This window comes from Vipera berus (assembly GCF_964194415.1).
Source record: "Vipera berus genome assembly, chromosome: 5".
Taxonomy (NCBI): Eukaryota; Metazoa; Chordata; class Lepidosauria; order Squamata; family Viperidae; genus Vipera; species Vipera berus.
Genome location: NC_138207.1, coordinates 14,014,970 through 14,040,458, shown reverse-complemented (window position 1 = coordinate 14,040,458; position 25,489 = coordinate 14,014,970). Strand labels below are relative to the sequence as shown.

General features: G+C 37.4%; 1 protein-coding gene across 7 annotated transcripts in view; it reads left to right on the top strand.

The window, feature by feature from the left end:
- NAALADL2 (N-acetylated alpha-linked acidic dipeptidase like 2) overlaps positions 1 to 25,489 on the top strand; it is a 649,741-nt gene that overhangs the window by 425,420 nt on the left and 198,832 nt on the right. For 4 of the 7 annotated variants that reach the window (XM_081328120.1, XM_081328121.1, XM_081328122.1 and 1 more), the window contains exons 7-9: positions 2,289 to 2,384; positions 3,176 to 3,381; positions 11,779 to 11,907. In XM_081328120.1, coding sequence (XP_081184246.1) covers positions 2,289 to 2,384; positions 3,176 to 3,381; positions 11,779 to 11,907 — 431 coding nt within the window. The remainder of the gene's footprint in view (positions 1 to 2,288; positions 2,385 to 3,175; positions 3,382 to 11,778; positions 11,908 to 25,489) is intronic. The other 3 variants (XM_081328124.1, XM_081328125.1, XM_081328126.1) reach the window with 3 other exon arrangements.

The window sequence follows — 25,489 nt, the reverse complement described above, 5'->3', positions numbered from 1 at the left end:
AACGTGTGTTCTCTAGTTCCTTAGAAGATCTGCATGAAGCAATACCAGAGGCAATTACCTGGATAGGTGAATTGGTTATCAGGCCATTGCTGTACCCCCACAGAAGTTTTGTATATACTTATGTGGATTGTGTGTATAGTATATTTACTTCTTTTTTCATATTCTCATCATACGCTAAATAAGTAGTAGTAGAGAATTTTTAAATTATGCTGTCTTTCTGTAGTTTAGCTGTTCACATACTTCCATATCTATCCACAGCCTTGAGTTGAGTTCAACAGTTGCAAGGGAACACAGATTACACGTATTGGATGTATAGTATGTTGTGGCTTTGGAATTAAAGGCTCCCCAAAGCATGAAGTTAAACTATAACTGTTAACACCCAACAACAATTCATTTTTGTCCTTTTATGGTGCAGTAGCTTTATGGCTTAGATAAAGAGAATATTTCAAGTTGTATTAACTTGAAGTTTCCCTGACAGTTCCTGGAACATAAAGAGGTAAAGTTATCAAGATTTCCATCAGATGTCTAATGTAGAACATGAGATTGGCTGTCAGAACAATTTAAAGAAAATTAAACTTTATTTTTTTTCTCCATACTCCACTGAGAGCTTTTGAGTCTTTGTTAGGCATAATAAGCTTTTAAATGAACTCATGTCACTGTACAATATGCCTTTGTGTTTTATTATCTGATCTGGTTGCTGGTGAGGAACAGTTTCTTCCAATATTGCCCATCAAAGGTGGAATTAGGACTAGTCAGTACAGAAGACACACTGTTGACATGATGATTCCATAATTTAATGTACCACATTGAAATATATTCTCTATTTTTTTGTGGTTCAGCATCTTTAACCACTGTGCCATCATGTCCCCTACAACCAAGAATATGTAGAGTGGTTAACTTTTAGCTATCATCACTACAATTCTTTCTTTCCTAGCCTGCTTTTGTGGATATCAGTTCTTCCTGTGTTTCTGTTAAGCTTGCTCTGGTACATATTTGCTATATTTCTCTCTTCCCCACACACAAAACAACGCAAAAAATATTTTAGCTTCTCAGATCCATTTTTGTCTGTTGGAACACCACAAGGATTTGTCTGTTGGAACACTACTAGGATTTAAAAGTAAAACTACAATGTTTTGCATGTTTCGGTCAACTTAATGCAAACTGGGGCATTAATGGTGAATTCAATTAACTCATTTTAAGGTTCCCTCCGTTCTAAATCACCATTCTGATAAAATCATAAATCATAAATCATCCTGTTCTTGCAGGATAAAGTATGAAAGAAACTTTAAAGTGCAACCACTATTCAGATTATTCAATCCTATTTTAAAACTAAAAAGGCTTCCATTTATGTTCAGAGTACAATTGGCTCATGTAGCTTGAAATTTAAATTTTGATTCTTATGGATAGTATTGTATTTTTTTTACAAAAAATCTTATTTAGATATACCAGCACAAGAATTTATTCAATATTATATTTATGATGTTTGGTTAGGTCTCTGCTTTTGACATTTGTAAGTTTTAAAATATTTAAAATGTGTATGATGCTCCAAACCCTGATAATTCTAGGAAGCTTATAAAAATGTAATAAAGCAATCATAATTATAAAAATATCATTAAAAAAAGAAATCATCAGTCATTAGATCAAATGATTAAAATACTAATGGCCTGGATAAAAGGACATATTTTGAATCCCTCTAACCCGTGTAATAAGGTAAAATTGCTTCAGTTTGATTAGTAATATGTTTTTACAGATAAAGTGCTACTGAAAGAATTTATGCCAAAATGATAGATCCGATAGAACTGCTCCATTCAGTAACTTAAAACTGTTTACACTTATGTATCTACTTAAGTGATCTATATTCCTTTTGTTAACAAGGTTTTACCGCAATATGCACATTTTATCTGCTTCATGTTCTTTCATACTGTTTACATTTTCAGAATATTGTATAGTTTTGATAACTTTCAAGTAATTGACACAGAGTGTGAGTGAGCAGGCAGCTATATAAATTCTCTAAAATAAATAAATCACTGAATTACGCGGTAAATCAGAAAATCCCTAAATAAAACAATACTTTCCCATTCTATTTTTCCTTAGATGTTGATTAATAAAGATGTATTTTACTATAACTTATTAGTGTATTAAGAAAATAAAATAATGAAAAATGGACAAAATTCTTGTCAGTTTTGAAAATTCAAGTGGTAACTTTGGGTAGACAAAGTTGTATATGGTTTCTTAAAGACTTTACAGATGGATCCAAAATAAAATGTTTTGGTTTTTTTTTCTCTTAGCAGAAAGGAAAATTGTGACTTTGAATATTCAAACTCAGCCAACATATAAAGCAATATCCAGTGTTGTTGGTTATTTAAAAGGAGCCACAGTTCCTGGTAGGTTTATTTTTATTTCTCCATCTGCTAACCTTTGCAAATCACTTGTCATATTACTGAACAAGAACAGAATTTCATAACTTATTCTGGACAGCGTATTGCACTTAACCTTCAAACTATATACAACAGCCTATTATTTTTAGAGTTTGTTCTATATAGTTACCCAGACTGAGCACTTACACATGTCTGAAAAATAATTATGGGAGTGAAATCCACACATTAATGATACTAAGGCTGAAAAACACTGGTGTAAACATTATACATCTTCTTAGCACATTCCACATGATGTACTATAGTTTACTGTTATTTAGTTTAACCATTTCATATCTGAGCAAGATCTCTGGTATAAGTCACATTTGCCAGATAAGATACCCAGGGCTTTTTTTCTCATTGAACGCTCAGAACGGAGTTCCGGCACCTTTTTTGGATGGAACCTTGTAGGGTAGGCAAGGTGGGTTGTATGACATGTGTGAGTTCCGGCACCTTTTTCTTTTACAAAAAAAGCACTGAAGATACCTCATATTACAGACCTTTAGCAAACAGAAAGCAGGAGACAATGATCACCAGTTATTTCAAGTCACTTTAAATATAGTGAGCTATTTGAGTTACTTCCAGAAATATATGTCTATGGAGATTCTTAGGCATCCAGTCATGGCTGTCCCAAAGGTGCTTTTTTCAAGAGGCAACTGGACTTTCTGGTTTTTCTTTAAAGACTTTTCATTTCTTATCCAAGAAGGATAAGGTTGCATTGCTTCATTAATAAAAGCATTGGCTTGCTTTATGTTTTTCAGATAGATATGTCATAGTTGGCAGCCACCACAGCAGTTTGCCTGGCTACAGTAGTGAGCAGTGGGCTCACGGCACAGCAGTAATGACTGCCTTTATCCAAGCCTTGATGAGGAAGGTGAAGAAAGGTTGGAGGCCTGAGCGGACCATCATTTTCTGTTCATGGGGAGGAACCATGTTTGGCAAGATTGGTTCCTACGAATGGGCAGAGGTAAGAATCTTTACAGGTTTCTTTCTTCATACAATAGCAATAGCAATTGCACTTAAACTTATAAACCCTTTCACAGTGCTTTACAGCCTTCTCTAAGCAGTTTACAGAGTCAGCCTATTGCCCCCAACAATCTGGGTCCTCATTTGACTGACCACAGAAGGATGGAAGGCTGAGTCAACCTTGAGCCAGTGAGACTCGAAATGCCAAACTGCTGGCAGTCAACAGTCAGCAGAAATCACCTGCAGTACTGCCTTCTAACCACTGTGCCGGATCTAGAGTTGCCAATATCAAGGATAATAATTATTATTTGATATGTCCTACGGATCTTCCTGGTCTCCTGTTGCTAAATGTTATTCTCTGAATGTGTTCTTTTCTAACTTCTCAAACATGTTTTCTAAACATGCAGTTGAGTGAAAGCTAAGTCTAAGTTGCATCTCCTGTTTACTTTATGTGTTCAGTGATTGTACCCAGAAGGAGGAATGAGTAAGCAGTGGTATCTGTGAGGAAAAAAAGAGAGGGCCATGATATCTGAATATTCCCCAGATGTACAGCTTTTATCAATTGCCTTTATGATTATTGTCTAAATCAATATCACTATCTAATTAATTGAGGGATGATTCCAATGATTCTTGTTCTAGCCAAGGACTGAAGAGTCATCTTGGTATCTAAAAAGATTAAATCATGGCAACTTTTGTCCTGCTGTTCATATTGCATTTTAGGGACAAAAATGCAGTCATTATAGTAAGAGTTACTACATTCCAATGGCTTTCTGACTCTTTGCCTAACCAAATATTTATTTTGACTGAGGAAGTTACTTGGATAAGTAACAAAATGTCTCAGTTTTGATAAACTTTGGTCCAGTTGCCATGATTTAGCCTTTTTTAGATGCTTTTGGCCTGAATGAGTGAGTCTCCATTTACCTATAGCAAGGGTCTTCAAACTTGGCAACTTTAAGACTTGTGGACTTCAACTTGTGGCTGAGGAATTCTGGGAGTTGAATTCCACAAGTCTTAAAGTTGCCAAGTTTGAAGACCCCTGACCTATAGTCATGTTAGTGTCACTTAACAATGTAACCTTTTGCAAAATTAATGGTGACTTTCTGATAAGCAAATTCAATGGGGAGGCCAGATTCACTTAACAACTTTGTTACTAATTTAACAAACTGCAGTGATTCACTTAACAGCATGAGAAGAAAGGTCATAAAATGAGGTAAACATCTGTCTCCTTTAGCAACAGAAAGTTTGGGCTCAGTTGTGTTGATAAGTCAAGGATGACTTGTAATAAAAATAAGGTGTTTGATTAGTAATATATTATAGGCTGTTTTCTGGCCCTAGCAACTTATTTAGCAGCAAGAGAAAATTAGCACCACCAAAAAGAATAAAGTTATCAAAACACGTGTAGATAAAAACTGATCATTTTAGAGCTATTATTTCATAAGAATTCAGTTGATTAATCAGTATTTTTCGAGCATCCTATTCTAATTTGTAGTCAATTGCCAGCCTGGTCTGATGGGTTTGGGGTTTTAATTATTGATTTTAACTAATTTATTGTTTTGGGCACAATTGTTTAATTTGTTTTTAATTTTTGTATCTTGTATTTTTGGTATTTATTGCCCTGTACACCGCCCTGAATCCTTCGGGAGAAGGGCGGTATATAAATCAAATAAATATAAATATAAATATAAATTATAATCTTCTTTACTTTGTGGTGTAATACAAAGCACAGTCAAAAATAAACAGTCCAGGTCATACGCATGTAAAGATAGTAACAGTCCAAGGAGTATTCCAAATACAAAGTCTTCTTACCTGTCCAAAGGTCAAAACACAGTTGTTCAGGTTTAACACAGTAGCAAACCAACAATAGCAGTAACAGAGTAACTAACAGTGAAAAAACAGCGAGAGCAGAGAGAGAGAAACTACATCCCTAGCTCCCTCTTATGGCCGTTGGGAGGCAAACACACCCTTGGCTAATCATCACATTTAAAGTGATATCATACATCATGGCTTATATATTTCCAACCCAACCAGGTAGGCTTAATCATATGCCTAACAGGACTAATTGGTACATGCCTGTTGGACAGATCAGACAATAAAACTTCCAGGAGAGAAAAAGGAGATGGACAATATTAAAATTTAAGTCAAATATATACCAGCCTGTTGGGTTTGAATAATGTAAGCAGAATAAAAGTAAATTCCATCTTTATTGTAAAGAAGATAAGCAATTCAGTTTTAATGGACATTTATTGGTTCAATCTAGTAGTTTTGAGTCAATACTGTATTTATTTATTGAATTTATATAGCCATCCATTTCACCAAAAGTGATTCTGGGTGGTGTACAATAAAGCTAAAACATTGAACAAATACATAAAACCATATGTTCAGAGGTTCAGAGTTTACATATTAAAAGAAGATACAAACAAGGTCCCTTCCTTAATCCTCTCTTGCTTTTATGATGCAACATTCATAATAGATTCTGATAAAAGAATCGTAATTGGTAGAAGTTCTGCAGAAATCAGTCAGTTAATCACTTATATATTTTATCTTTCCACAGACTTACCTAGTAATTTAGCCAAACTGTTTTTATTCCATGCACTAGTTTTTAAATTCAAAAGAATGTTCTGTTTCTCATTTAAAAAAACAAAACAAAACCCAAAGCTCTTTATCAAAATAATAAAGATAAAAGGAAGATAAAAGCAGACTAAAAAGAGTTTTAAAAGAATAAAAAAGAATTAAAAGCATGCCATTAGAAAATGCAAAGCAAAGTGGTCGCAGAGGGAAATAAAAAGATGGATCTTTAAAAGATGCCTGAAAGACATCAGCATTGTAGGGGTCTAGTATTTCTCAGAGGACAGCTAATTCAACAAAACAGGAGAACTTTAGATGAGGTTTTTCTCCATGGCATAAACTAATATTAGGCAAATGGTATACGAAACCAGGACCTCCTCTAAAAGTTTCTGAGCTGCTGATGTAAGTCAATAATGAATAAATAAGGGTTTTAAAGTATAAAGGGGGCACGGTAGCTCACTGGATAAAGATGCTGAGCTTCTCAGCTGGAAATCTAATAGTTTGGGTTCGAGACCCAACAAGGGAAGCTCCTGTTACTTGTCCCAACTCCTGCTCACCTAGCAGTTCAAAAGCATGAAAAAAATTTTTTTATCCCATTTATATCCCGCCCTTCTCCGAAGATTCAGGGCGGCTTACAATCTAAGAAGCACAAATCAATGTGCTTAGCAATAGCCTTCATTCTATGTATATGCCTGCTTATTAGGGCTTTCAGGGGGCCCCAAGCGGCATTTATACAAAGTCAGCTTATTGCCCCCAACAATCTGGGTCCTCATTTTACCTACCTCGGAAGGATGGAAGGCTGAGTCAACCTTGAGCCTGGTGGGACTCGAACCTGCACTAATTGCAGGCAGCTGGTGTTACTTAAGGAGGCATTAGCCCGCTGCTCCATTTATACAAGTGGATAAATAGTTCCCAATTTCAATGGGAAGGTAACAGTGTTCCATGTGCCTCGGTCTATAGTCATGCTGGCTATATGAGCATGGAAACGTCTTCGGACAATCCTGGCTCCCTTGGCTAAGAAACAGGGATGAGTACTGTCCTCTAGAGTCAGACACGACTTTACCTTTACCTTAAAGTATAAAATCAGTGCTCGTATCAATCTTTTCATGTTTACTTAGTAAAAGGTTTGTCAGCTGAAAATTAGTATACTTTTCTATTTCTCAGATTAACTGGGGGGGGGATAAAAATCTGAGATAGGACTATTTATCAAGCCCCACATGTTTGGAATTTTAGGAATGCGGTGTTTTAAAAAAATATTCTCATAATATGGGAAATGAACTACAAATGTAGTTCTGCTTGGGCACTTTATCAAGTTTGTGCAGTTCTAAAACAAAAGGAAAAGGAAAAAAAGGTTGATTGTGAACATGCTGACAAAAATGTACAAATGCGCGCGCGCACACACACATACATATTAGGACATAAAGAAAAGGTATATAAAGAAACTAAAACCTTATTAATTAAATAACCAAAGTTGTATAACTATCCATCTCACGAAAGCCAAATCAGGGCAGTTTAAAACAATCAAATAAAACAGCAAATATAAAAGTACCTTTATATAAAGATATAAAAATCCACATTAAAAGATGAATATTGTAAAAAACAAATATAGACTCCTGGGGCAAAGGGAATAAAAATGGCCCGTAAAGCAACGGAGCCATTTAAACATGTTTCCAGTTCCCTGGGAGCCCCAGGCCTGAGAATATCACCAGATCTTGAGAGATTTTCAAAATATCAAAAGCAATGGAGCTAACCTAATATTGGTGGGAAGAATATTCTATAAGGTGAACTCATGGCAGACAAGGCACATGTATACATTTGTATATAGGTCTCTGGTTGATATCCACAGCATGCCTTCTCTGCCAGATCTAATGGGGTGGGTTGATGTAACTAGGAGAGACAGGCTGATGTAACCTCAGATAGCCTGGTTCCATGTCATGAAGGACTTTAAAGGTTAAAACCAGCATCTTGAGTTGGACCTAGAAATGAACTGGAAGCTAGTTCAGCTTATGAGCAAACATAACAGCCTGTACTGCTGCATTCTGGGTACTCTGCTAGGCAACCCCATGTAGAGCTCATTGCAATAGTCCAATCTGGAGTGACTAGAGCATGAGTGACTATTTTTTTTTATTTTTTTTTATTTTAATTCCATTTATATCCCGCCCTTCTCCGAAAACTCAGGGCGGCTTACAAGCTTAGCAGTAGCCTTCATTCTATGTATATGCCTGCTTATTAGGGCTTTCACACACACCCCAAACGGCATTATTACAAAGTCAGCTTAATTGCCCCCAACAATCTGGGTGATGGCGAATCTTTTAGAGACCAAGTGCCCAAACTGCAACCTAACACCCACTTATGTATTGTCGGGTGCTGGGTGGGTGTGGCCCATTGGATGGGTGTGGCCCATTGGGTGGGCATGACCCATTGGGTGGGAATGGCTGCAGTGGTAATGGCAGACTGGGTGGGACTAAAAAGTTCAATCGATAAATTCCAAATTTGCGAGATTTTTTCCCCCGCAAGAAGTTGAAATTGATTGATTGAAACTTTTTTTTTTGCACACAGTGGCAGAAGCCTAAAGCGAAAAAGTTTTATAAAACCCAGCTGAAGGCCTAGGACTGGGGCGATGGCATGCGTGCCCACAGAGAGGGCTCTGCGTACCACCTGTGGCTCGCGTGCGATAGGTTCGCCACCACGGGACTATAAATAAAACTGTGGTACATGACAAAGAGTGCAAAAGCTGTCCTAGCCATCACTTTTGCCTCCTTATCAAGCAGGAGTTGTGAGTCTAGGAGAACCCCAAGACTGACCAGTGTGTCTGGCTGGGCAGTGTAATCTCATCTAGCACCAAAGATGGCATAGTTCTGAAACCAGAGTTCCCCAAAATCTGGAGATACTCAATTTTGCCAGGGATCAGCTGAAGCTTGTTGTTTCCCAACCAGATCCTCACAGCCTTGAAAACATATAAGAAGTTTATAAGGTAAAGAAATTTACTATGACATCACTTATATTGTCAAGGGCAGGAGAAATATATATACAGTAGAAGGAGAATATATATACAGGAGAAGAAAAGCACCAAATCCCATGGCACCCCACATAGTAGAGGACAAAGGTAGCACTTCTCCTCCCTAATCATCACTGACTAGAATCAACCCTGCAATAAGATGATGAGCAAGCATAAAACTGTGCTGCTCACTTCCAATCCTCTGAGCTTATACAGAAGGATACCATGGTCCATGATATTGGAAGCCACTGAAAGGTTAGTAACGAAAGGATAGATGCACTATTCCTATCCTGTCCATGCCAGAGGTCATCCAAAAGCATGACCAATGCTGTTTTCATCCTATGCCCAGGTCTGAATCCTGACTGAAAAGGATCCAGATAATCTTCTTCTTCCAAGGTTTCCCAAAGCTGTTTTTAAACCATTTTCTGTTTTTAAACCATTTTCCCCAAGGGAGGTGAGATACTGGATTAAAAATGGTTCTGTATGGTAGATTTCAGGGATGGTAAACCATCTTGGTTAAGAGGTAAAGGAACATCCACCTTACTAAAAGAATTAACCACTACCAGAACTCACGCACACAACACCCTCTGTCCTCTTTGACAAGCCAGCAGGGGCATGGATCAAAAGAGCAGATAGCACGCTCATGGTATTGAGGAACCTATCTACTTCTTCAGATCCCAGAAGTTCAGAACATTCCCAGATAGTTGTGTGAGACTTCTTCCCAAGCATCTTCTTTGGACTTGTGATAAGAGCAGGATCCAAATGGGGATGAATTTGAGGAACCTCTTCCAACAGATGCTGTACAAATTCCTCCACACACCCCTGTAAGAGGTGATCCATGCCCCTTTCTGCAAATTGCCACATGTCACCTGAAACAAGACTGTGGGGTATCAAGCTGCAGATGCAACAATGGTGGAGAGGTACTAACAGTTCAACACCCTTTCCACGCTAATATAGGCCTTAATAACCAATGTTCGGTCAAGTTCGTTTTGTTGAACAGCAATAATGGTCTAGATGTCCCTCTTCCCATTTCATCTTCCTCAATCCATTGGAAACCACAGGGAGTGATGGGATCCACAGAAGAAGAGAGATCAGATAGGTGCAATCCAATCCAAAGGCTTCATTTGCCACCTTGTTCCAAGTGGCAACCAAGGGTTCAGTTGGACCATACAGCAGAGCAACAGGGACAGCCTATCTCATTTGGAAACCTCTCTGGATCCATCATTCACCAGGGGTATACCAATCTAATGGGCCCAGTCTCCAGGCAGGAAGATATAAATCAAGGCCTGATCTGACAGTGACAAAGATTCAAGGTGCTGGTAATGACCTATAAAGCTCTAAATGGCTTGGGTCCGGATTATCTAAGGGAACACCTGCTGCCGGCATCAACTTCCCATCATCCTGTGCGCTCCCACAGGGAGGGCCTTCTTAGGGTACCGCCGGTCAAGGAATGCCGGCGGGTTATTCCCAGGGGAAGGGCGTTCTTTGTGGGCGCACCGGCCCTTTGGAATCAACTTCCCATGGAGCTTAGGACTGCCCCCGACCTTCGCTCAGTTCGCAGGGACTTGAAAACCTGGTTTTTTGAGCTGTCTGGCCTAGACTGAGGGGTTTTAATTATTTATTAATGGGGTTTTAGTTTAAATTCATGGACTTAATTTAATCTTAGTTTTAATCGATTTTAACTTTGTATGTTATGTATTTTTAATTTTTCCCTGTAAACCACCCTGAGTCCTACAGGAATAGGGCGATGTACAAATTTAAATAATAAATAAATAAATAAATATCTTAGGAAACACAGTAGGTACATATTTTCATAGACATTTAAAGAAAATTTACAACTAAACTGTAACTGAACGCTTTTCTTTCCCTTTCGCCCTATGGGCAGGGATTGCTTTCTCCAAGTAGATACTTTATAAATTAATAACCTCCCCTGTAATCACGAAAGACATATTTTGTGCTTAGCTTGCAAACTCTAATGGCAGGATTTTAAAGACCTGCCACCTACCATAAAGCTGGACTGCTCTGAAATCGAAGTTACCTTGGCAGTGTGCAGATATTCTTGGGCCTGAGTGTAAACAACATGAAAGCATTACCAAAGCCTTATTCTTGTAACTGAATTATGGGATTACAATAAGCTGTGAAAAATACGGAACGAGGGAACTGTTGCAACCAGGTTTCCAAAGGATTCTTGCAATTGCCTGAAAGCAAAATTTATTTAGTTCCACTTCAAATCATCCTTGCATCAAACATAATTGTGTTATACCCCTTTTGCTCAACACAAAGATCCTCTTTGTGGAACAAACACTTCATTACTAGGTAGACAGTGGGAAATAATTGAAATATGCCTTTGTTTTCAAAAAAGATAACAAAATGACAACATTGGAGAAACGATGCCACTCACATGTACAATATGGGTGCCTGGTTGGAAGTAATCAAGCACTTTGTTTGCTAATTCTTATATTTAAAGTGTGATGCGGAACAGGAGCATTTTTTTTTCAAAAAAACAAAACAAAACAGACTTCCTATTATTTCAGAGGATGTAATGTTCTGATTCGCTGCTTAGAACTGTAGTCATTCTTAAATCCTTCTGGCCTCATTTTTCATTTTGTTCATTTGAGAAATAGAATTATAAGCCCACAAGAGAGAAATTAAATAAAGACTTCCTTTCAAGTTCCTAAAATGATATTCTATAAAAATTGAATTAAACGTTACTTGGGGAATTGAAGGAGGTGGAAAAACATGACTCGTGTTCTCCCTTTCCTACATTTCAAAGGACTACAATAAGAATGCAGGTCTTAATTAGGATCTGACTTATTAATCACATTTGTGTTTTAGGACTTCAGGGCAGTTCTCCAGAGAAACGCTGTGGCATATGTGAATCTCCATGATCCAATAAGAGGCAAAGACATTTTATCCTCCATAGCATCTCCTTCTGTTCAGCAACTAGCAACTGAAATTACAAAAGTGAGTATGATGTTTCTAATATGCAGTAGGTTTGATATGATAATTCAAATTTAATTGGCATTATTTAAGCCTTCAGGACAGTTCCAAAAGTAATGGGTGCAAATGATAAATGATTCATAAATTAGATATTTAAACCCTGGAATGCTATAAATTCCATGGTAAAATCAATATGCCATGATATTAAACAATTATTATCAGATCCTCAAGATAATATTTCTTAAAGAAAACAGAAAAGAAAAACTCACTTCTGAAATCTGGAACTTTCAGAAAGGAACAACCCTAATAAGATAACAATAACAAGAGCCTTGGTGGAGCAGTGGGCTAATGCCTCCTTAAGTAACACCAGCTGCCTGCAATTAGTGCAGGTTCGCATCCCACCAGGCTCAAGGTTGACTCAGCCTTCCATCCTTCCGAGGTAGGTAAAATGAGGACCCAGATTGTTGGGGGCAATTAAGCTGACTTTGTAATAATGCCGCTTGGGGGTGTGTGTGAAAGCCCTAATAAGCAGGCATATACATAGAATGAAGGCTACTGCTAAGCTTGTAAGCTGCCCTGAGTCTTCGGAGAAGGGCGGGATATAAATGGAATTAAAATAAAAAAAATAAATAAAAAACAATGTTCCTCTTCGATTTAGGGCAGGGGTCTTCAAACTCGGCTCTTTTATGACTCATGGACTTCAACTCCCAGAATTCCTCAGCCAGGCATGCTGAGGAGTCATTTTATGCATCATAAAAGGACCAAGTTTGAAGACCCCTGATTTAGGGCAACAGGGAATTGCATAAGAAATAAAAGAGGGGGAAAATTCTACTGTGTAATACCAATGAGAAGTGGAAATGGTGATGCTATCAGGGTTGTTGTATCCATCCATCTTTTTTTTTCTAAAACACAATGAAAAAACACCTCAGTAGAAGCAGTTGCAAGATAACAATATGGGAACCATGCTGGATTGCTATTAAAAAAAAATTCTGCTCAACTATATTAATAGAAAAAGCAATAATCTATACCAAATTATATTGTTTGTTGGGGATGATAGAAAAAACATATTATTTGGAACTTAATAGAATAAGGGATATGGTGGATTGTCCTACATTTCTCACAAAGCTTATAGGGGAGGAGAAGCAAAGGACATATTTGTAAGAATGCCTGTACAAACGTAAATTGCCTGATAGGAGTTCCGGTTATTTAATCTTGAACTCTCCTCTGGTATACACAGGCTGGTAGTCTCAGATGATTTTCTATTTTTTAAAGTATTGTTTCCAACCATGGCCACTTCCAGACATGGGAACTTCAAATCCCAGAATTTTCCAGCCACCATGGCCATTGGAGAGAATTCTGGGAGCTGAAGTCCACAAACCTGGACTTGCATCTTTCTCCATGTTCCATTATATTGATATTTGAAGACATTTCTTTTCCAACAGGTTATTGCCATTTACAGTGTAATATTTTTTAAAAAAATAAATATTGGTTCTCTTCTCTTCTCTTCTCTTCTCTTCTCTTCTCTTCTCTTCTCTTCTCTTCTCTTCTCTTCTCTTCTCTTCTCTTCTCTTCTCTTCTCTTCTCTTCTCTTCTCTCTTCTTCTTTCTTTACTTTTTGTGGACTTGACTGGTGACTGCCTGAACTATTCCCTTCAGTTTTCTTGGCAAGATTTCAGTAGTTGTTTGCTACTGCCTTTCTCCTTGGTTGAGAAAAAAAAATGACTACCCTGGGTCATTTGGCTGGCTTTGTGGCTAATACAGGACTAGAATTCCTGGTCTCCCCATATTTGAATGTTAGCTGGATTCCTTTTTAAAAAAGAAAATCATAAAAATGCAAAAATTTCATTAAAAATAACCTGTAAGTAAATACAGGGTAATAAAATCATAAATCTGTAACAATATTAGCACTGTATCTCTTGTTACTTAAAGGAAGGTTTAATAAGATATGTCAAATAAATAGAGAAGTTAGATAAATATCTACCTATGTCCTGTTTCTGTTAACTGAGTTCCTTTATAATTATATTTTTTCAGCTTTGTTTTAAACATTTCCATTTGGAGGATGTCTGAAGCCTAGAACACTCTTGTACTTTAGCTACTAGCACTATCTATAAAAAGAAATAAAATAGGACATTTACAGTAATCATCTGGAATAAACACTTGGCTATTCTCAAAAAACAAGTTATTGCATATCCTTCATGTAATCTTCATTTCTTCAATTAGTTACAACTAATATTGTGTCTTGGCACAGAAACAACTTAGAAGTACCTTTTTTGTTTCTGGGCTTGCTAGAGGATTCTGACTGAATAAACTTGAATAAACAAAGAAAGCAGATTTAAATATTTAGGTTGTGAAGCCAAATTGGAACTCAAACATTCTGAGATCTTTGTGAGCATGTGTGAATTCCCTTCAGCCATGCTAATTATGGCCCATTTTATGGGAGGGAGATTCTGCCAAGTTGAATTTCTGTGTCTGAGTGTTCTGTAAACGAAGGTGCCATTGTCAGCTTGCTGCATTAATGAATCACCATTTATTTGGCACCTTATAATGGAAAAGTCTATGTTGGCTGGAGAGGAAATTAAATCCTCTAAATAAGACCATTAATTCATTAGTCTCAAATTTACATTTCAGAAGCACAAAAGTTACTCTGACTGAGCCATTAATTTATATGCCGGTAGGGTTGGCTTTGGTAAAGCAAAAACAAGAACGAAACTTGGGGAACTTTGACATCTTACTAATATATTGAAAAAAATAAACTTTGAACAAACATTCAAGATCCACAGTTAAAAAAAGAAAAGTTACTTTTTCCATTCCATAAAACAAATGCTGCAGAGCTAGGCCAACTTACCTCAGCCAACTCACCATGGCCAACTTGCCACAGGACAACTAAACACGGGGCAAGAATCACGCTAATATTGAAGACATGGGAGAAGAGAATCATTAAATAAAGGATGCTACAGAAGGGACAAAATGAAATGTGAATGACAAAAATTAAAAAAATAATTATTATTATTTTAAATAATTAAATTAAACTGTTGAATTGTCCCATGGTGAGTTGGCCACAATGAGTTATCCCATTTCAAGCCCATCTGGCATGTAATATTTCCTTTCAGCTACAGTGACCTTTATCCACATGCACAAAGAATACAGGAGCTTTTAGTGTGTTCCGTACAACTTTCACAAATGAAATCTCTAAATAATATAACAGATTTTGTTTTATGCCAGATCACATGCACTGAGCTAATCTTGACTGGGGTTTCTGTGCATATGTGTAAGTGATCTGTGTTACTTCCTATTGGTAGTCTCAGTGCTTGATATTTTTTTATAAATGATTGCGCTAATTAAAGTTGTGGCAATTAGATCTGGAAACATGTGTTGTAGAAATACACAACAACTGTAATATGGAGTTATGAACCTCATTTACCATATCCTTGTCACAATTCATATTGATTCTTCAGTGTAGATCTGGATCTAAATATATAAATTCAGAAATAGGAGTATGATTTGTATTAGCATGTACAACATAAACAAGGTGAAAACATCCATTTATTTGCTTGTTTGTTTGTGATACTAAAAATGGAGAAGAAAGGAAGGGAAAGGGAGGAAAAACTACCACCGTAGTGGGTCTTATTACAGGTGGAGATGAAACGGCGTACAGGGGGGAGGTACAAAAACTATCCATATGGTGTTTAGAGAACAACTTGCACCTGAACATCGGCAAGACAAAAGAGATGGTGCTAGACTTCCAGAGGAAAAGAGAGGAACCTGCCCCACTTTACATAAGGGGGGGGGCTGTGTGGACAGAGTTTCCTCCTTTAAATTCCTGGGAGTCTACCTCTGTGAAGATCTTACCTGGAAAGTCAATACAACCCAGGTGGCCAGAAAGGCCCAACAGAGACTCCACTTCCTCAGGTTCCTGCAGAAGAACAGGGTAGAACAACGGCTAATGACCTTCTTTTACTGGTCTACTATAGACAGCATCCTCTCACACTGTATTGTGGTTTGGTATGCTGGCTTGACAGCCGCAGATAGGAAAGTATTACAGAGGGTGGTGAGCAGAGCAAAAAACATTGTGGGCTGTCTCCTGACACCACTGGATGACATCGCCAGGGCTCGCTGCCTTGGAAGAGTGAGAAAAATTCCCAGGGACGATTCACACCCTGGTCGGTATCTCTTTACTCTCTTACCATCGGGTAGAAGATATAGGAGCATAGCCAGTCGTACCAACAGGCTGAAGAACAGCTTCTATCCATGGGCTGTCAGGCTCTTGAGCGGGAAATAATTTTATAATTTTATGTATGATTGACTTGCGAGGCCGGTGTGTTGTGCAATTAGCTCACATGGTGTAACAAGATGGTGGGTTTGTTGTCACTGTGAGTTGTGGGGGGGCACAAAGGGAGGCTCAGTCAATCTCAATGTATACATGGTTGTATTTTGACAATAAAGGTTCATTCATTCACAAAAAGAGAGATTGACTTCCGACTTCCCCTGTTGCAGTAGAATAAAGTGTTAATGTTGAGCCTCAGCTTTTTACTTTTTCACAATAGTAAAAACTAGCCATTTTTGCAACAATAAAACAATCTAAGCCATGAAACCCAAAATCAAAGTTTTATTTTTTTCCACCTCAAGCACAAAAGTCCAGAAGCGGTCTCTATGTAGCAACAAAGGTACTTCTGTTCTTTGCTTTGATCAAAACAGTCAATTTAGCCATCTCTGCCATCTCCATCAGCAGTAGATACTCTTTCCCAATATATTGTCTCTCTCTGCAGTCCTAACAGGATACACTCAACAGAATGATACCCTAGTAACTGGGGATGGAGTAGTTTTTAATCATGTGAGAACAATTTTTCCTTAAGTCCAAACCAAGAAAATATCCAAACAATGAGTGAAGTGAGTGGCGACTAATTTCATAACAGTTCACTGAAACCGCAATTCACAATCAATCATAAGTTATGCTGCAATAAACATAACTAGAACGATATTAAAAAAATCTTTATTTTCTCCACTGACAATCTCTGGGTTCTACAATTTGAATCAATATAATTAAATCCTGGGAGGAATTTAAATTTATTTGACCAAGCTCTTCTGCTCATGAGAACCTTATACAGGTAGTCATCACTTAATGATGGTAATTGGGACCAGAAGTTCCATCACTAAACAACCTGGTTGTAAATTGTCATGTATGTGACTATGCCACTTATTCACAGAAATTCCATCAGTTCTGATTGCCTTATTAATTGAACATCATATGTCATTAAACAAGGACATCATGTGCCTCTCTGAAATTGCTTGTAAGAAGCCTGCAAAAATGGTAACAAATGATGATTGCGATGCTGCTGCCATCTAGATGATTTTTACAAACACACATACATACATTATTTCACTCCTTAATGCCGCTGTGCTATTTCCACTCTCATCTGAAAATCAAAACTAATAATCTATGTGCCAGAGCAATTTATTTGATATTGCTATTTATTTTTAAAAATGCATCCCACTGCTTAGAAAAGACTGCATTTAAACAGATTTTTCCTATATATTTTCACAGCTATTAGTCATCTTTTTTATTAAAAAGAAAATTTAAATAAACTGTCACTATTCATAATAATGTCACACAAAGCTTCTTCTTTTTTTGTTCCTTAGCTTTAAAAAGGAAAAGTTTAGTTGTCTTGAATGATATCATTGCCTACATGACATTACAATGAAGATTGACTTTGGTATGCTCCTAGGAATGCATTTCAAGCTCAATTTTCTGAGTGCCGAAACCGAAACTAGAAAGAACAGGGTTTATATTTTTCAAAGTTTCCCTCTAAAAAGCCTTTCAGAATTCAAAGGTCAGGCTCTTCAAACCTTTCTTTTTCTTTTGAAATATAACTGCTATGGCAACTTCAAAATCTGTTTTGTCACAATCTATTTTGAAAGCTCTATTACTTAGGCTCTTTTTTTGAGAGGCCCTTCTGAATATTTGCAGGCAGTTATCCTGCTTCTGAAGTCCTTTGTTGGAAAATCTTTTTTGTGGGTTATTTTCTAGACGCTAAAAGTCTCCGCAGAAATAAGGGGGGAAAAATTCATAACATCATGACATTACTAAGATTCCCAAGGGACTTCAGGTATGATTTCCAATGCCAAACAAAACTGTTTCCTCTTTTCTTTCTCTCTCTTTCATACAGAAAAGTTCTTTAGCATATTTCAGTCTGCTAACGTGAAAGGTAGTTTTTCAAAAGGTACCTGCCAATAAGGGTAAGACAGTCCAAGCAAACATCAGTGAAGTAGTGTTTGAAAAGCTGGAAACTATGTGATCTAAGCATCCCTGTGTTCTTAGCTGATCTTATGAGTAGAATTTCAGGTGGAGATCCAGCGCTAAATCATGCCTAGCTTTATGTGGTTCCCAAACCACCAGTCTGTTAGGGCATACAAATCAACTGAATAATGGAGAGAGATTTGGAAGGAGACGAGCATGGCTACACTTCCTCAATTTTCCATTTGCATCTCAGCAGAATGATATTAAGAGGATTTACTTGAGTATTTATTATTTACTAATTTATTAATGAGTATTATTTGTTAATTTATTATTAAGGAATTGTGGGGTTGCCACAAAGAAGAGGGGGTCAATTTATTTTCCAAAGGACCAGAAGGCAAGACGAGTAAAAAAAAAATGGATGGAAACTAATCAAGGAGAGAAGCAACCTGGAATTAAGGAGGAACTTCCTAACAGTGAGAAAAATGGGACAGCTTGCCTTTAGAAGTTGTAGGTGGTTCCTCACAGGAGGTTTTTAAGAAAAGACTCGACAGCCACCTGTCTGAAATGGTAAAGGGTTTCCTGCTTGAGCAGGGGGTTGGATTAGAAGACCTCCTTCTAGCTCTATGTTAATTGATTGATTGGTTGATTGATTGATTGATTAGATACCTGTGGTGGTTTTGTCGAATTTGAAGAAAGTAAGAGAGGGACCACCTGGAACAGAAAACACCATCCCCCTGTCTTTGGACAATTTGAATTATTGAAAGGAGTTTGGTACATAACATTTTAGGATATGTGGACTTAGGGTTTCACTTTTGTTAGAGGGAAATAATCATGGCTCAAGTTATACAAATCTGTGTAATTCAGTGTGGAGCTTACTCCTAGAAGAGAATATTTGTAGCTCAGGGTTGAGCTGTTGGGTCCTTCATACTCTCTGAGCTTAGTTGTTTGCTTGCAGACAGTTCATTACCCAGAAAGGGAACATTATCAGTGCTAGAGGGTAGTAGCGTTTGCTCTCAAAATCCCTTCTAGTACTCCCTTCTAGTCCTCATGATGTTACATAGTTAGATAATGAAACATCTGCAAGAAAACAGTCAAGCTCAGAGAGCACCAAGGACCCCTCAGAACTTACTTTCTTGTGGTGAACTATTAGATTGCTTGTTCCATCTAGACTAACCATTAAATATTTCCTGGGAGGAAGGAGTATGTAATGACTTCCTATTTGAGCTGAGCCAATCCTGAGCATCAGGGCATCAGCCCTATTCTTTGAAATGTTCCAAAAATCTTTAGGTTGGTCAGTGATGGCGATGATGGACAGAGCTAGTGCCAAACACAGTGAAACTCAAAAGTGCTTCCATTGTAATGGAACAGCCTGCCTTCAGAAGTTGTGAATGCTCCAACACTGGAAGTTTTTAAGAAGAGATAAGAAATATTGGATTTAAAAAAGCAGGACCAGGAAATACTTGTATCTAGCCTTGGAGCTCCAGACCTATCTATTTCAGCAGTGACATTGGCAAACAGCCAGAGTTCAGAAACAAGGAGCATCACTACTAATGACCAAGAGCAGTGATATAGTAGTACCCTAGGAGTAACAATGATGGATGGGTCCACCTGCCCATGTACTTGTATGAAAGTTTCAGATTTATTTGGGCTCAAATAAGAATAGGTTTATTTTTTTGACACAATGTGACTTACATTTTTATTGATTAAATTTATATGCTGCCAATCACACACTGTGACGTGACTTTAGGCATCTTACAATAGTACTGGCTACAATACATTCTAGATGTTAACCTCAGAAAAATGAATCTAAACCATTGTGTTGTAGTACACATGTGAGTATTCCTGCCAATATTAGCATTGCAACAATTCATAATACATAGGGATTAAAAAAAATTGAGGGGTAACCAACTCCGTTCTTAAGCTACTGGGTTTTTAATTATTTTGCTTTTAATTATTTTGCTCTTTCTCTGATAACTCTGGGACAACTTTTGTTCTGGAAGGCTGCAGATAAGTACATAAATCAAGTAACATGGTATTCCACGTAGACTGTTTCTTTAAAGTGGATTAATGTTTTAAAGACTGATTTCATCTAATCTGTGATGCGCCCTATGATCACACAATTTGCGGATTGTGTACATTGCATCTTATCGCATATTGCAATAGCTCAGAAAAAGAATGAAATTAATTTATTGTTGAAAAAGAATGAAAAACTGAAAGGGAGAATGATTATATATCATCAAGCTGGTATTGCTTTTTTTTCCTTTTATCTCCAGGATATTTTCTCCGCAAACTGGACCTTCAAATCTTCCAATGTTGTTCCCATTGCTGCTACAATTAAATTCACCAACCCTGCTGCTTGTTCTCCTCTTTTTCTATTTCTTTATGCCTTCCTCAGCATTGTAAACTACTCCAGAGTGCCAGGAGTTTGCATAATGTATCCAAAATATGGCAATTTCAGCCTGCAACTTTGAGTGAGAGAACTCTGGGTTAATTTGTTCAATTATCCAATTGCTTGTTTTCTTAGTTCTCCACTGTATTCTCAAGTCTTCTAGCCAATCTCGAAGTTCAAAAGCACAAATACACTTTCTAGCTTGCTTGCAACTTTCATTTCTATAACTTCACAGGAAAATCCATTATCTCTATCACTCTGATCTTTGTGGATGTAGACATATTACAGCATCTGAATATTTTTTCCCCCAATGTCTTCATTTCCAGCAAGTGACGGTCTATTATGGCATATTTCTTCCTTTGTTGTTAAAAGTTGTTTTCAAAGGGGAGAAACTACTCAATAATTCAATATTTTCATTGTAAGTACTAAAATTGGTGACTCTATCTGTTGCCATTACCGTAGTTTGCTCTTTTCTATATTTACACTTAATACCTTTCTTTTCTCTGTATCTCTTAACTTTTATCACTAACAGTGTGCAGATCATTTACATTTTAATTTTCCAAAGTTCCTATTTCCTGGAGTGATACCATTTATCCTTTGTTTATGTTACTTTGCTCATTGTATTTTATTGATATGGAACTGCACATATCTTTTGAGGTGATGGAAAACTCTTTTCTACTGAAGGCTACTTCCTCTGGGATAATTTATTTAGAGTTGCATATGGAGATCATAGTAAAAGAAGAAGAAAAAAATGAAGGAAGAAAAGTAGAATTATCCTTTTTTATCATCCTCTTTTGTCTCAGATTTTTCTTCCTAATCAGTAATAATAATAATAATAATAATTTTATTTATATACCACCCTTCTCCCGAAGGACTCAGGGCGGTGAACAGGGCAAATGTATAAAATACAAAAATACAAAAGTTAAAAGGAATTAAACATAATGCCCAAGGTAAAAACAATAAATACAAATATTAAGAACAATAAAAAACCCAACCCATCCCCCATCAGGCCAAGCCGGCTTGTTCAAATAAATGCGTTTTCAGATCGCGTCGGAAGGAGCGGAGGTCGGGCGCCATCCGGAGCTCAACCGGCAACCGATTCCATAATTCCGGGGCGCCCACAGAGAAGGACCTCCCCCTGGGGTCCACCAAACGACATTCTCTGATCGGTGGCATATCCTGTGATCCTGATGTCATATCCTGTGATCCTTTTTGTGGTGTCCTATCTGGAAACCCACTTATCTACTCCATGGAGTTGGAGAATAGCACCATAGTTCAAGCAGTCCCAACGTGACTACAAGTATGTATGGAGAGACAGATCAGTGATTATGATTTTTGAAGAAGTATATTGAAACAAGGTGAAAATAATATCAAACAAGTAGACTTAGTCATGCATGAAAAACCAGATCCACATCTGAAGGTCCAATTAAATAGATTTATTGCTCAACAACTAATGGACAGGAATCTTTTCAACTCATGGTCAATGCTACATAGGGGTTCTAGGCTGGTCCCTTCTTGAACTCCAGTCCAGGTTCTGCCACTCCTTCTCCTGCAGACCTATTATTAGTAGTCTGAGATGTAATTTTGTGGAAATTTATTTATTTATTTATTTATTTATTTATTTATTTATTTATTTATTTATTTATTTATTTATTTTATTTTATTTTATTTTATTACATTTATATACCACCCTTTCCCGAAGGACTCAGGGCGGTTTACAGGGTGATTAAAAAACAAAGATACAAAAGTTAAAAACAAATTAAAAAAAATATATATTCGTCCCTGCATAAATAAAACCCCAGTTAAAAATTAAAAATTAATTCTCAGCCTGGGCCAGAGAGCTCGAAGAGCCAGGTCTTCAGGTCCAGGCGGAATGAACGGAGGTCGGGGGCAGTCCTCAGCTCCACTGGCAGCTGGTTCCAAAGGGCAGGCGCCCCCACTGAGAAGGCCCTATCCCTGGGTGTCGTCCGCCGGCAATCTCTTACTGGTGGCACCCTGAGAAGACCCTCCCTGTGGGAGCGCACAGGACGAAGGGAATTTGAAATTTGAAATTAGCTTGAAACATTGATCAGTGTCATTGCTGCAGTAATATAACATTCCTTCAAAGATCCATGTGGACCTTGCCAGCTTTCAGGAAGGCTGAAAAAAATCTGGCATTTTCAGGAGAACCTGGGCTGTGAGGTTTAATGAACTCCTTAGGATACTAATACTTTTTTTTTCTTTTTGTTTTCTTTGGACAATATTTTGCTATTTTACTCCTTTATTATTATATTATAGTTTTTAACTTGCCTTGTGGGTTACCTTGAATACTTTGAAATTAGTCAACCTGAAAAATCTAATACATAAATGGCTTTGTTGGTTTATATTTCCATTTTCTTAACTCACCATCTCCCTCAGAGAGTGGCTCTGTGCAGTCGAGGAACAAAGTCCTTTTGGATTTGTTTTAAACCCTTAGATGTAATACTGTATGTAGTAGCCATATGAAGTCAATGGGAACTAAAAAGACTATCTATCCCACTTTTTAATTTATTTATTTATTTAAAATTTGCACTATTTATTTATTTATTTATTTATACATACATACATACGATTTATATGGACACCCATCTTAAACAATTCTGGATGACTCAACATCAATGAAACCATTAACTATAAACTATATCCATAAAACAATAAAACAAAAACATACTGCAAAGTAGAAAGTGCTACCATTCAGATTTGTTTGTAAAATATATATTTGAGGCTGACCAAGATCCTACTGGTAAAAAGAGCAAAGAGTATTCTGAGAATGACCACGGTACATATTCTGTGAATATGCAAGTTTCCAATAGAAATTATTGTTATTATTCTTTTTAGTGCATCAACAAAACATTCTTAAAAACAATTGCCCATCTTATAGCGTTTTCCTTCTTATTTCATTGGGAGTATGTTGCTACTAAACCAATCGGCAAACAGGATATCCTTTTTCGTCATAATGGCAGAATAAGCTTATCCTTTATGGACTTGGATGATACTTGCCCCATGAATTTAATGAAATAATAATCTTGTCTTTGCATAATCTTGTTTTTGCAATCCATAGTATCACTCTTTTGCGTAGTCATATCTCAGTTACACTGCCTCCAGATTCTCTCCATGTCTTCCTTAGGGTCATATGGTTCTGAGGGCTGTTGCTATTTTGCTGCTAATCCTGAAAAACCCTACAAATGTAACTAATTTCAGAAGAATGAACAAAGCAAGCTACTTCTGATTACCAGAGGTTATGGACAGCTCAGAAAACTTAAAGCATTTAGATTAAATCAAAAAGAGGTTTTTCCCTCCCATAAATTGAATATGAGTGTCACCAAGAATCTATGCAATCATATAGAAGGAAGTATGAAGTTTAATGTTTCAAATGGATTAATTTAACTCAAGTAAGTAAGAGATCATGCCTCATTAAGTGCAGTCTTTGGGGATATTATCACTTCAGGCACCTCATTCTTCAGATAACTTTTCTCAATAGGCTTACAGTAGCATAAAATATAGCAAGAAGAATAAGGGGCGTAATACCAGTGACCAGTGATACTTAAAGGACATTTCTTGCAAACATAAAAATGGAAATTTGGTAACTCGTGCACTGGATTTGGCCAAACCCCAGATCCTAAGACAGAATGCAGTAATTCAGGATACAATTTCATATCATTGGGAGTTGGCAAGGCTCATATCCTTTGAATCTGTTTCATTCTGATCATGAGTGTTTCTTCATAACTTTAGAATGGACTCACAATCCTTTCAGCAGTACCAAGAGGTTCCACACCAATTTTCACTCTGATTCAGATCCTGAGGGTACAGATAAACCCCAAGTGGTCTCTACAACTCTCAGAGAGCACCTTCAGAGGTTGCTAATGAGTAAGATAAGATAAGATAACCTTTATTGTCATTTTTTTTTACTGCGGACACATCAAAAATGAAATTTAGTTGCCCGCTCTCAAATTGGAACACATACATGATATGCACCTAACCATACTATATACACAAATGTATAGACCAACACCCCTACATATACATAACAAAAAAATATTAAATACTCTCCATCTTGAATATATAATGGAAGGAGGAAGCTTGAGAGTTCACAAGGTTAATGTTGTATGAAATGAAACTATGGCTGAATCTGGATGTTCTGCTGCAGATACCATGAAGCCTCCTCCCAGAAGGTCACAAGGAAAACAGGTCATGAAGAGGATGTCCCAGATAATCTTATGGAACAGTAGATGACTACAAAAAACATAAATCCTTTTATTTCCCACCATTCATCTGTAACTGAAGAAGTTTCTTGGATGAGAAGCTAACCATTTTCAAGGAAGAAACCAAGAAAGTCCAGTTGCCTTTTGAACAGTGCCTTTGGGACAACTATGACTTAGATGGTAGAAAATCTCCATAGATGTAGATGCAAGTTTCAAGTTATGCCAAGCACTAAAACTAACTTCCCCTTCATGGATTACTGCCTTGTCGTGGTGAAGGGGCTTGCATAATTCAATGAAGCTATGAGTTATGCCATGCAGGGCCACCCAAGACAGAGAGGTCATAGCAGAGAGTTCTGACAAAACGTGATCCACTGGAGAAGGAAATGGTAACCCACTCCAGTATCTTTGCCATGAAAACCCTATGGACAGTACCAAAAAGCAAAACGATATGACGCTGGAAGATGAGCCCCTCAGGTCGGAAGGTGTCCAATATGCTACTGGGGAAGAGCATAGAGCTAGTACTAGTAGCACCTGAATGAATGAAGCGACTGGGCCAAATCCAAAAGGACACTCAGCTGTGGATGTATCTGGTGGTGAACGGAAAGTCCGATGCTATAAAGATTTTTTCTCCATAGGAACCTGGAATGTAAGATCTGCTGATGACCTATAAAGCCCTAAATGGCGAGGGTCCGGGATATCTGAGGGAACACCTGCTGCCAGCATCAAGCTCCCTTCGTCCAGTGTGCTCCCACAGGGAGGGTCT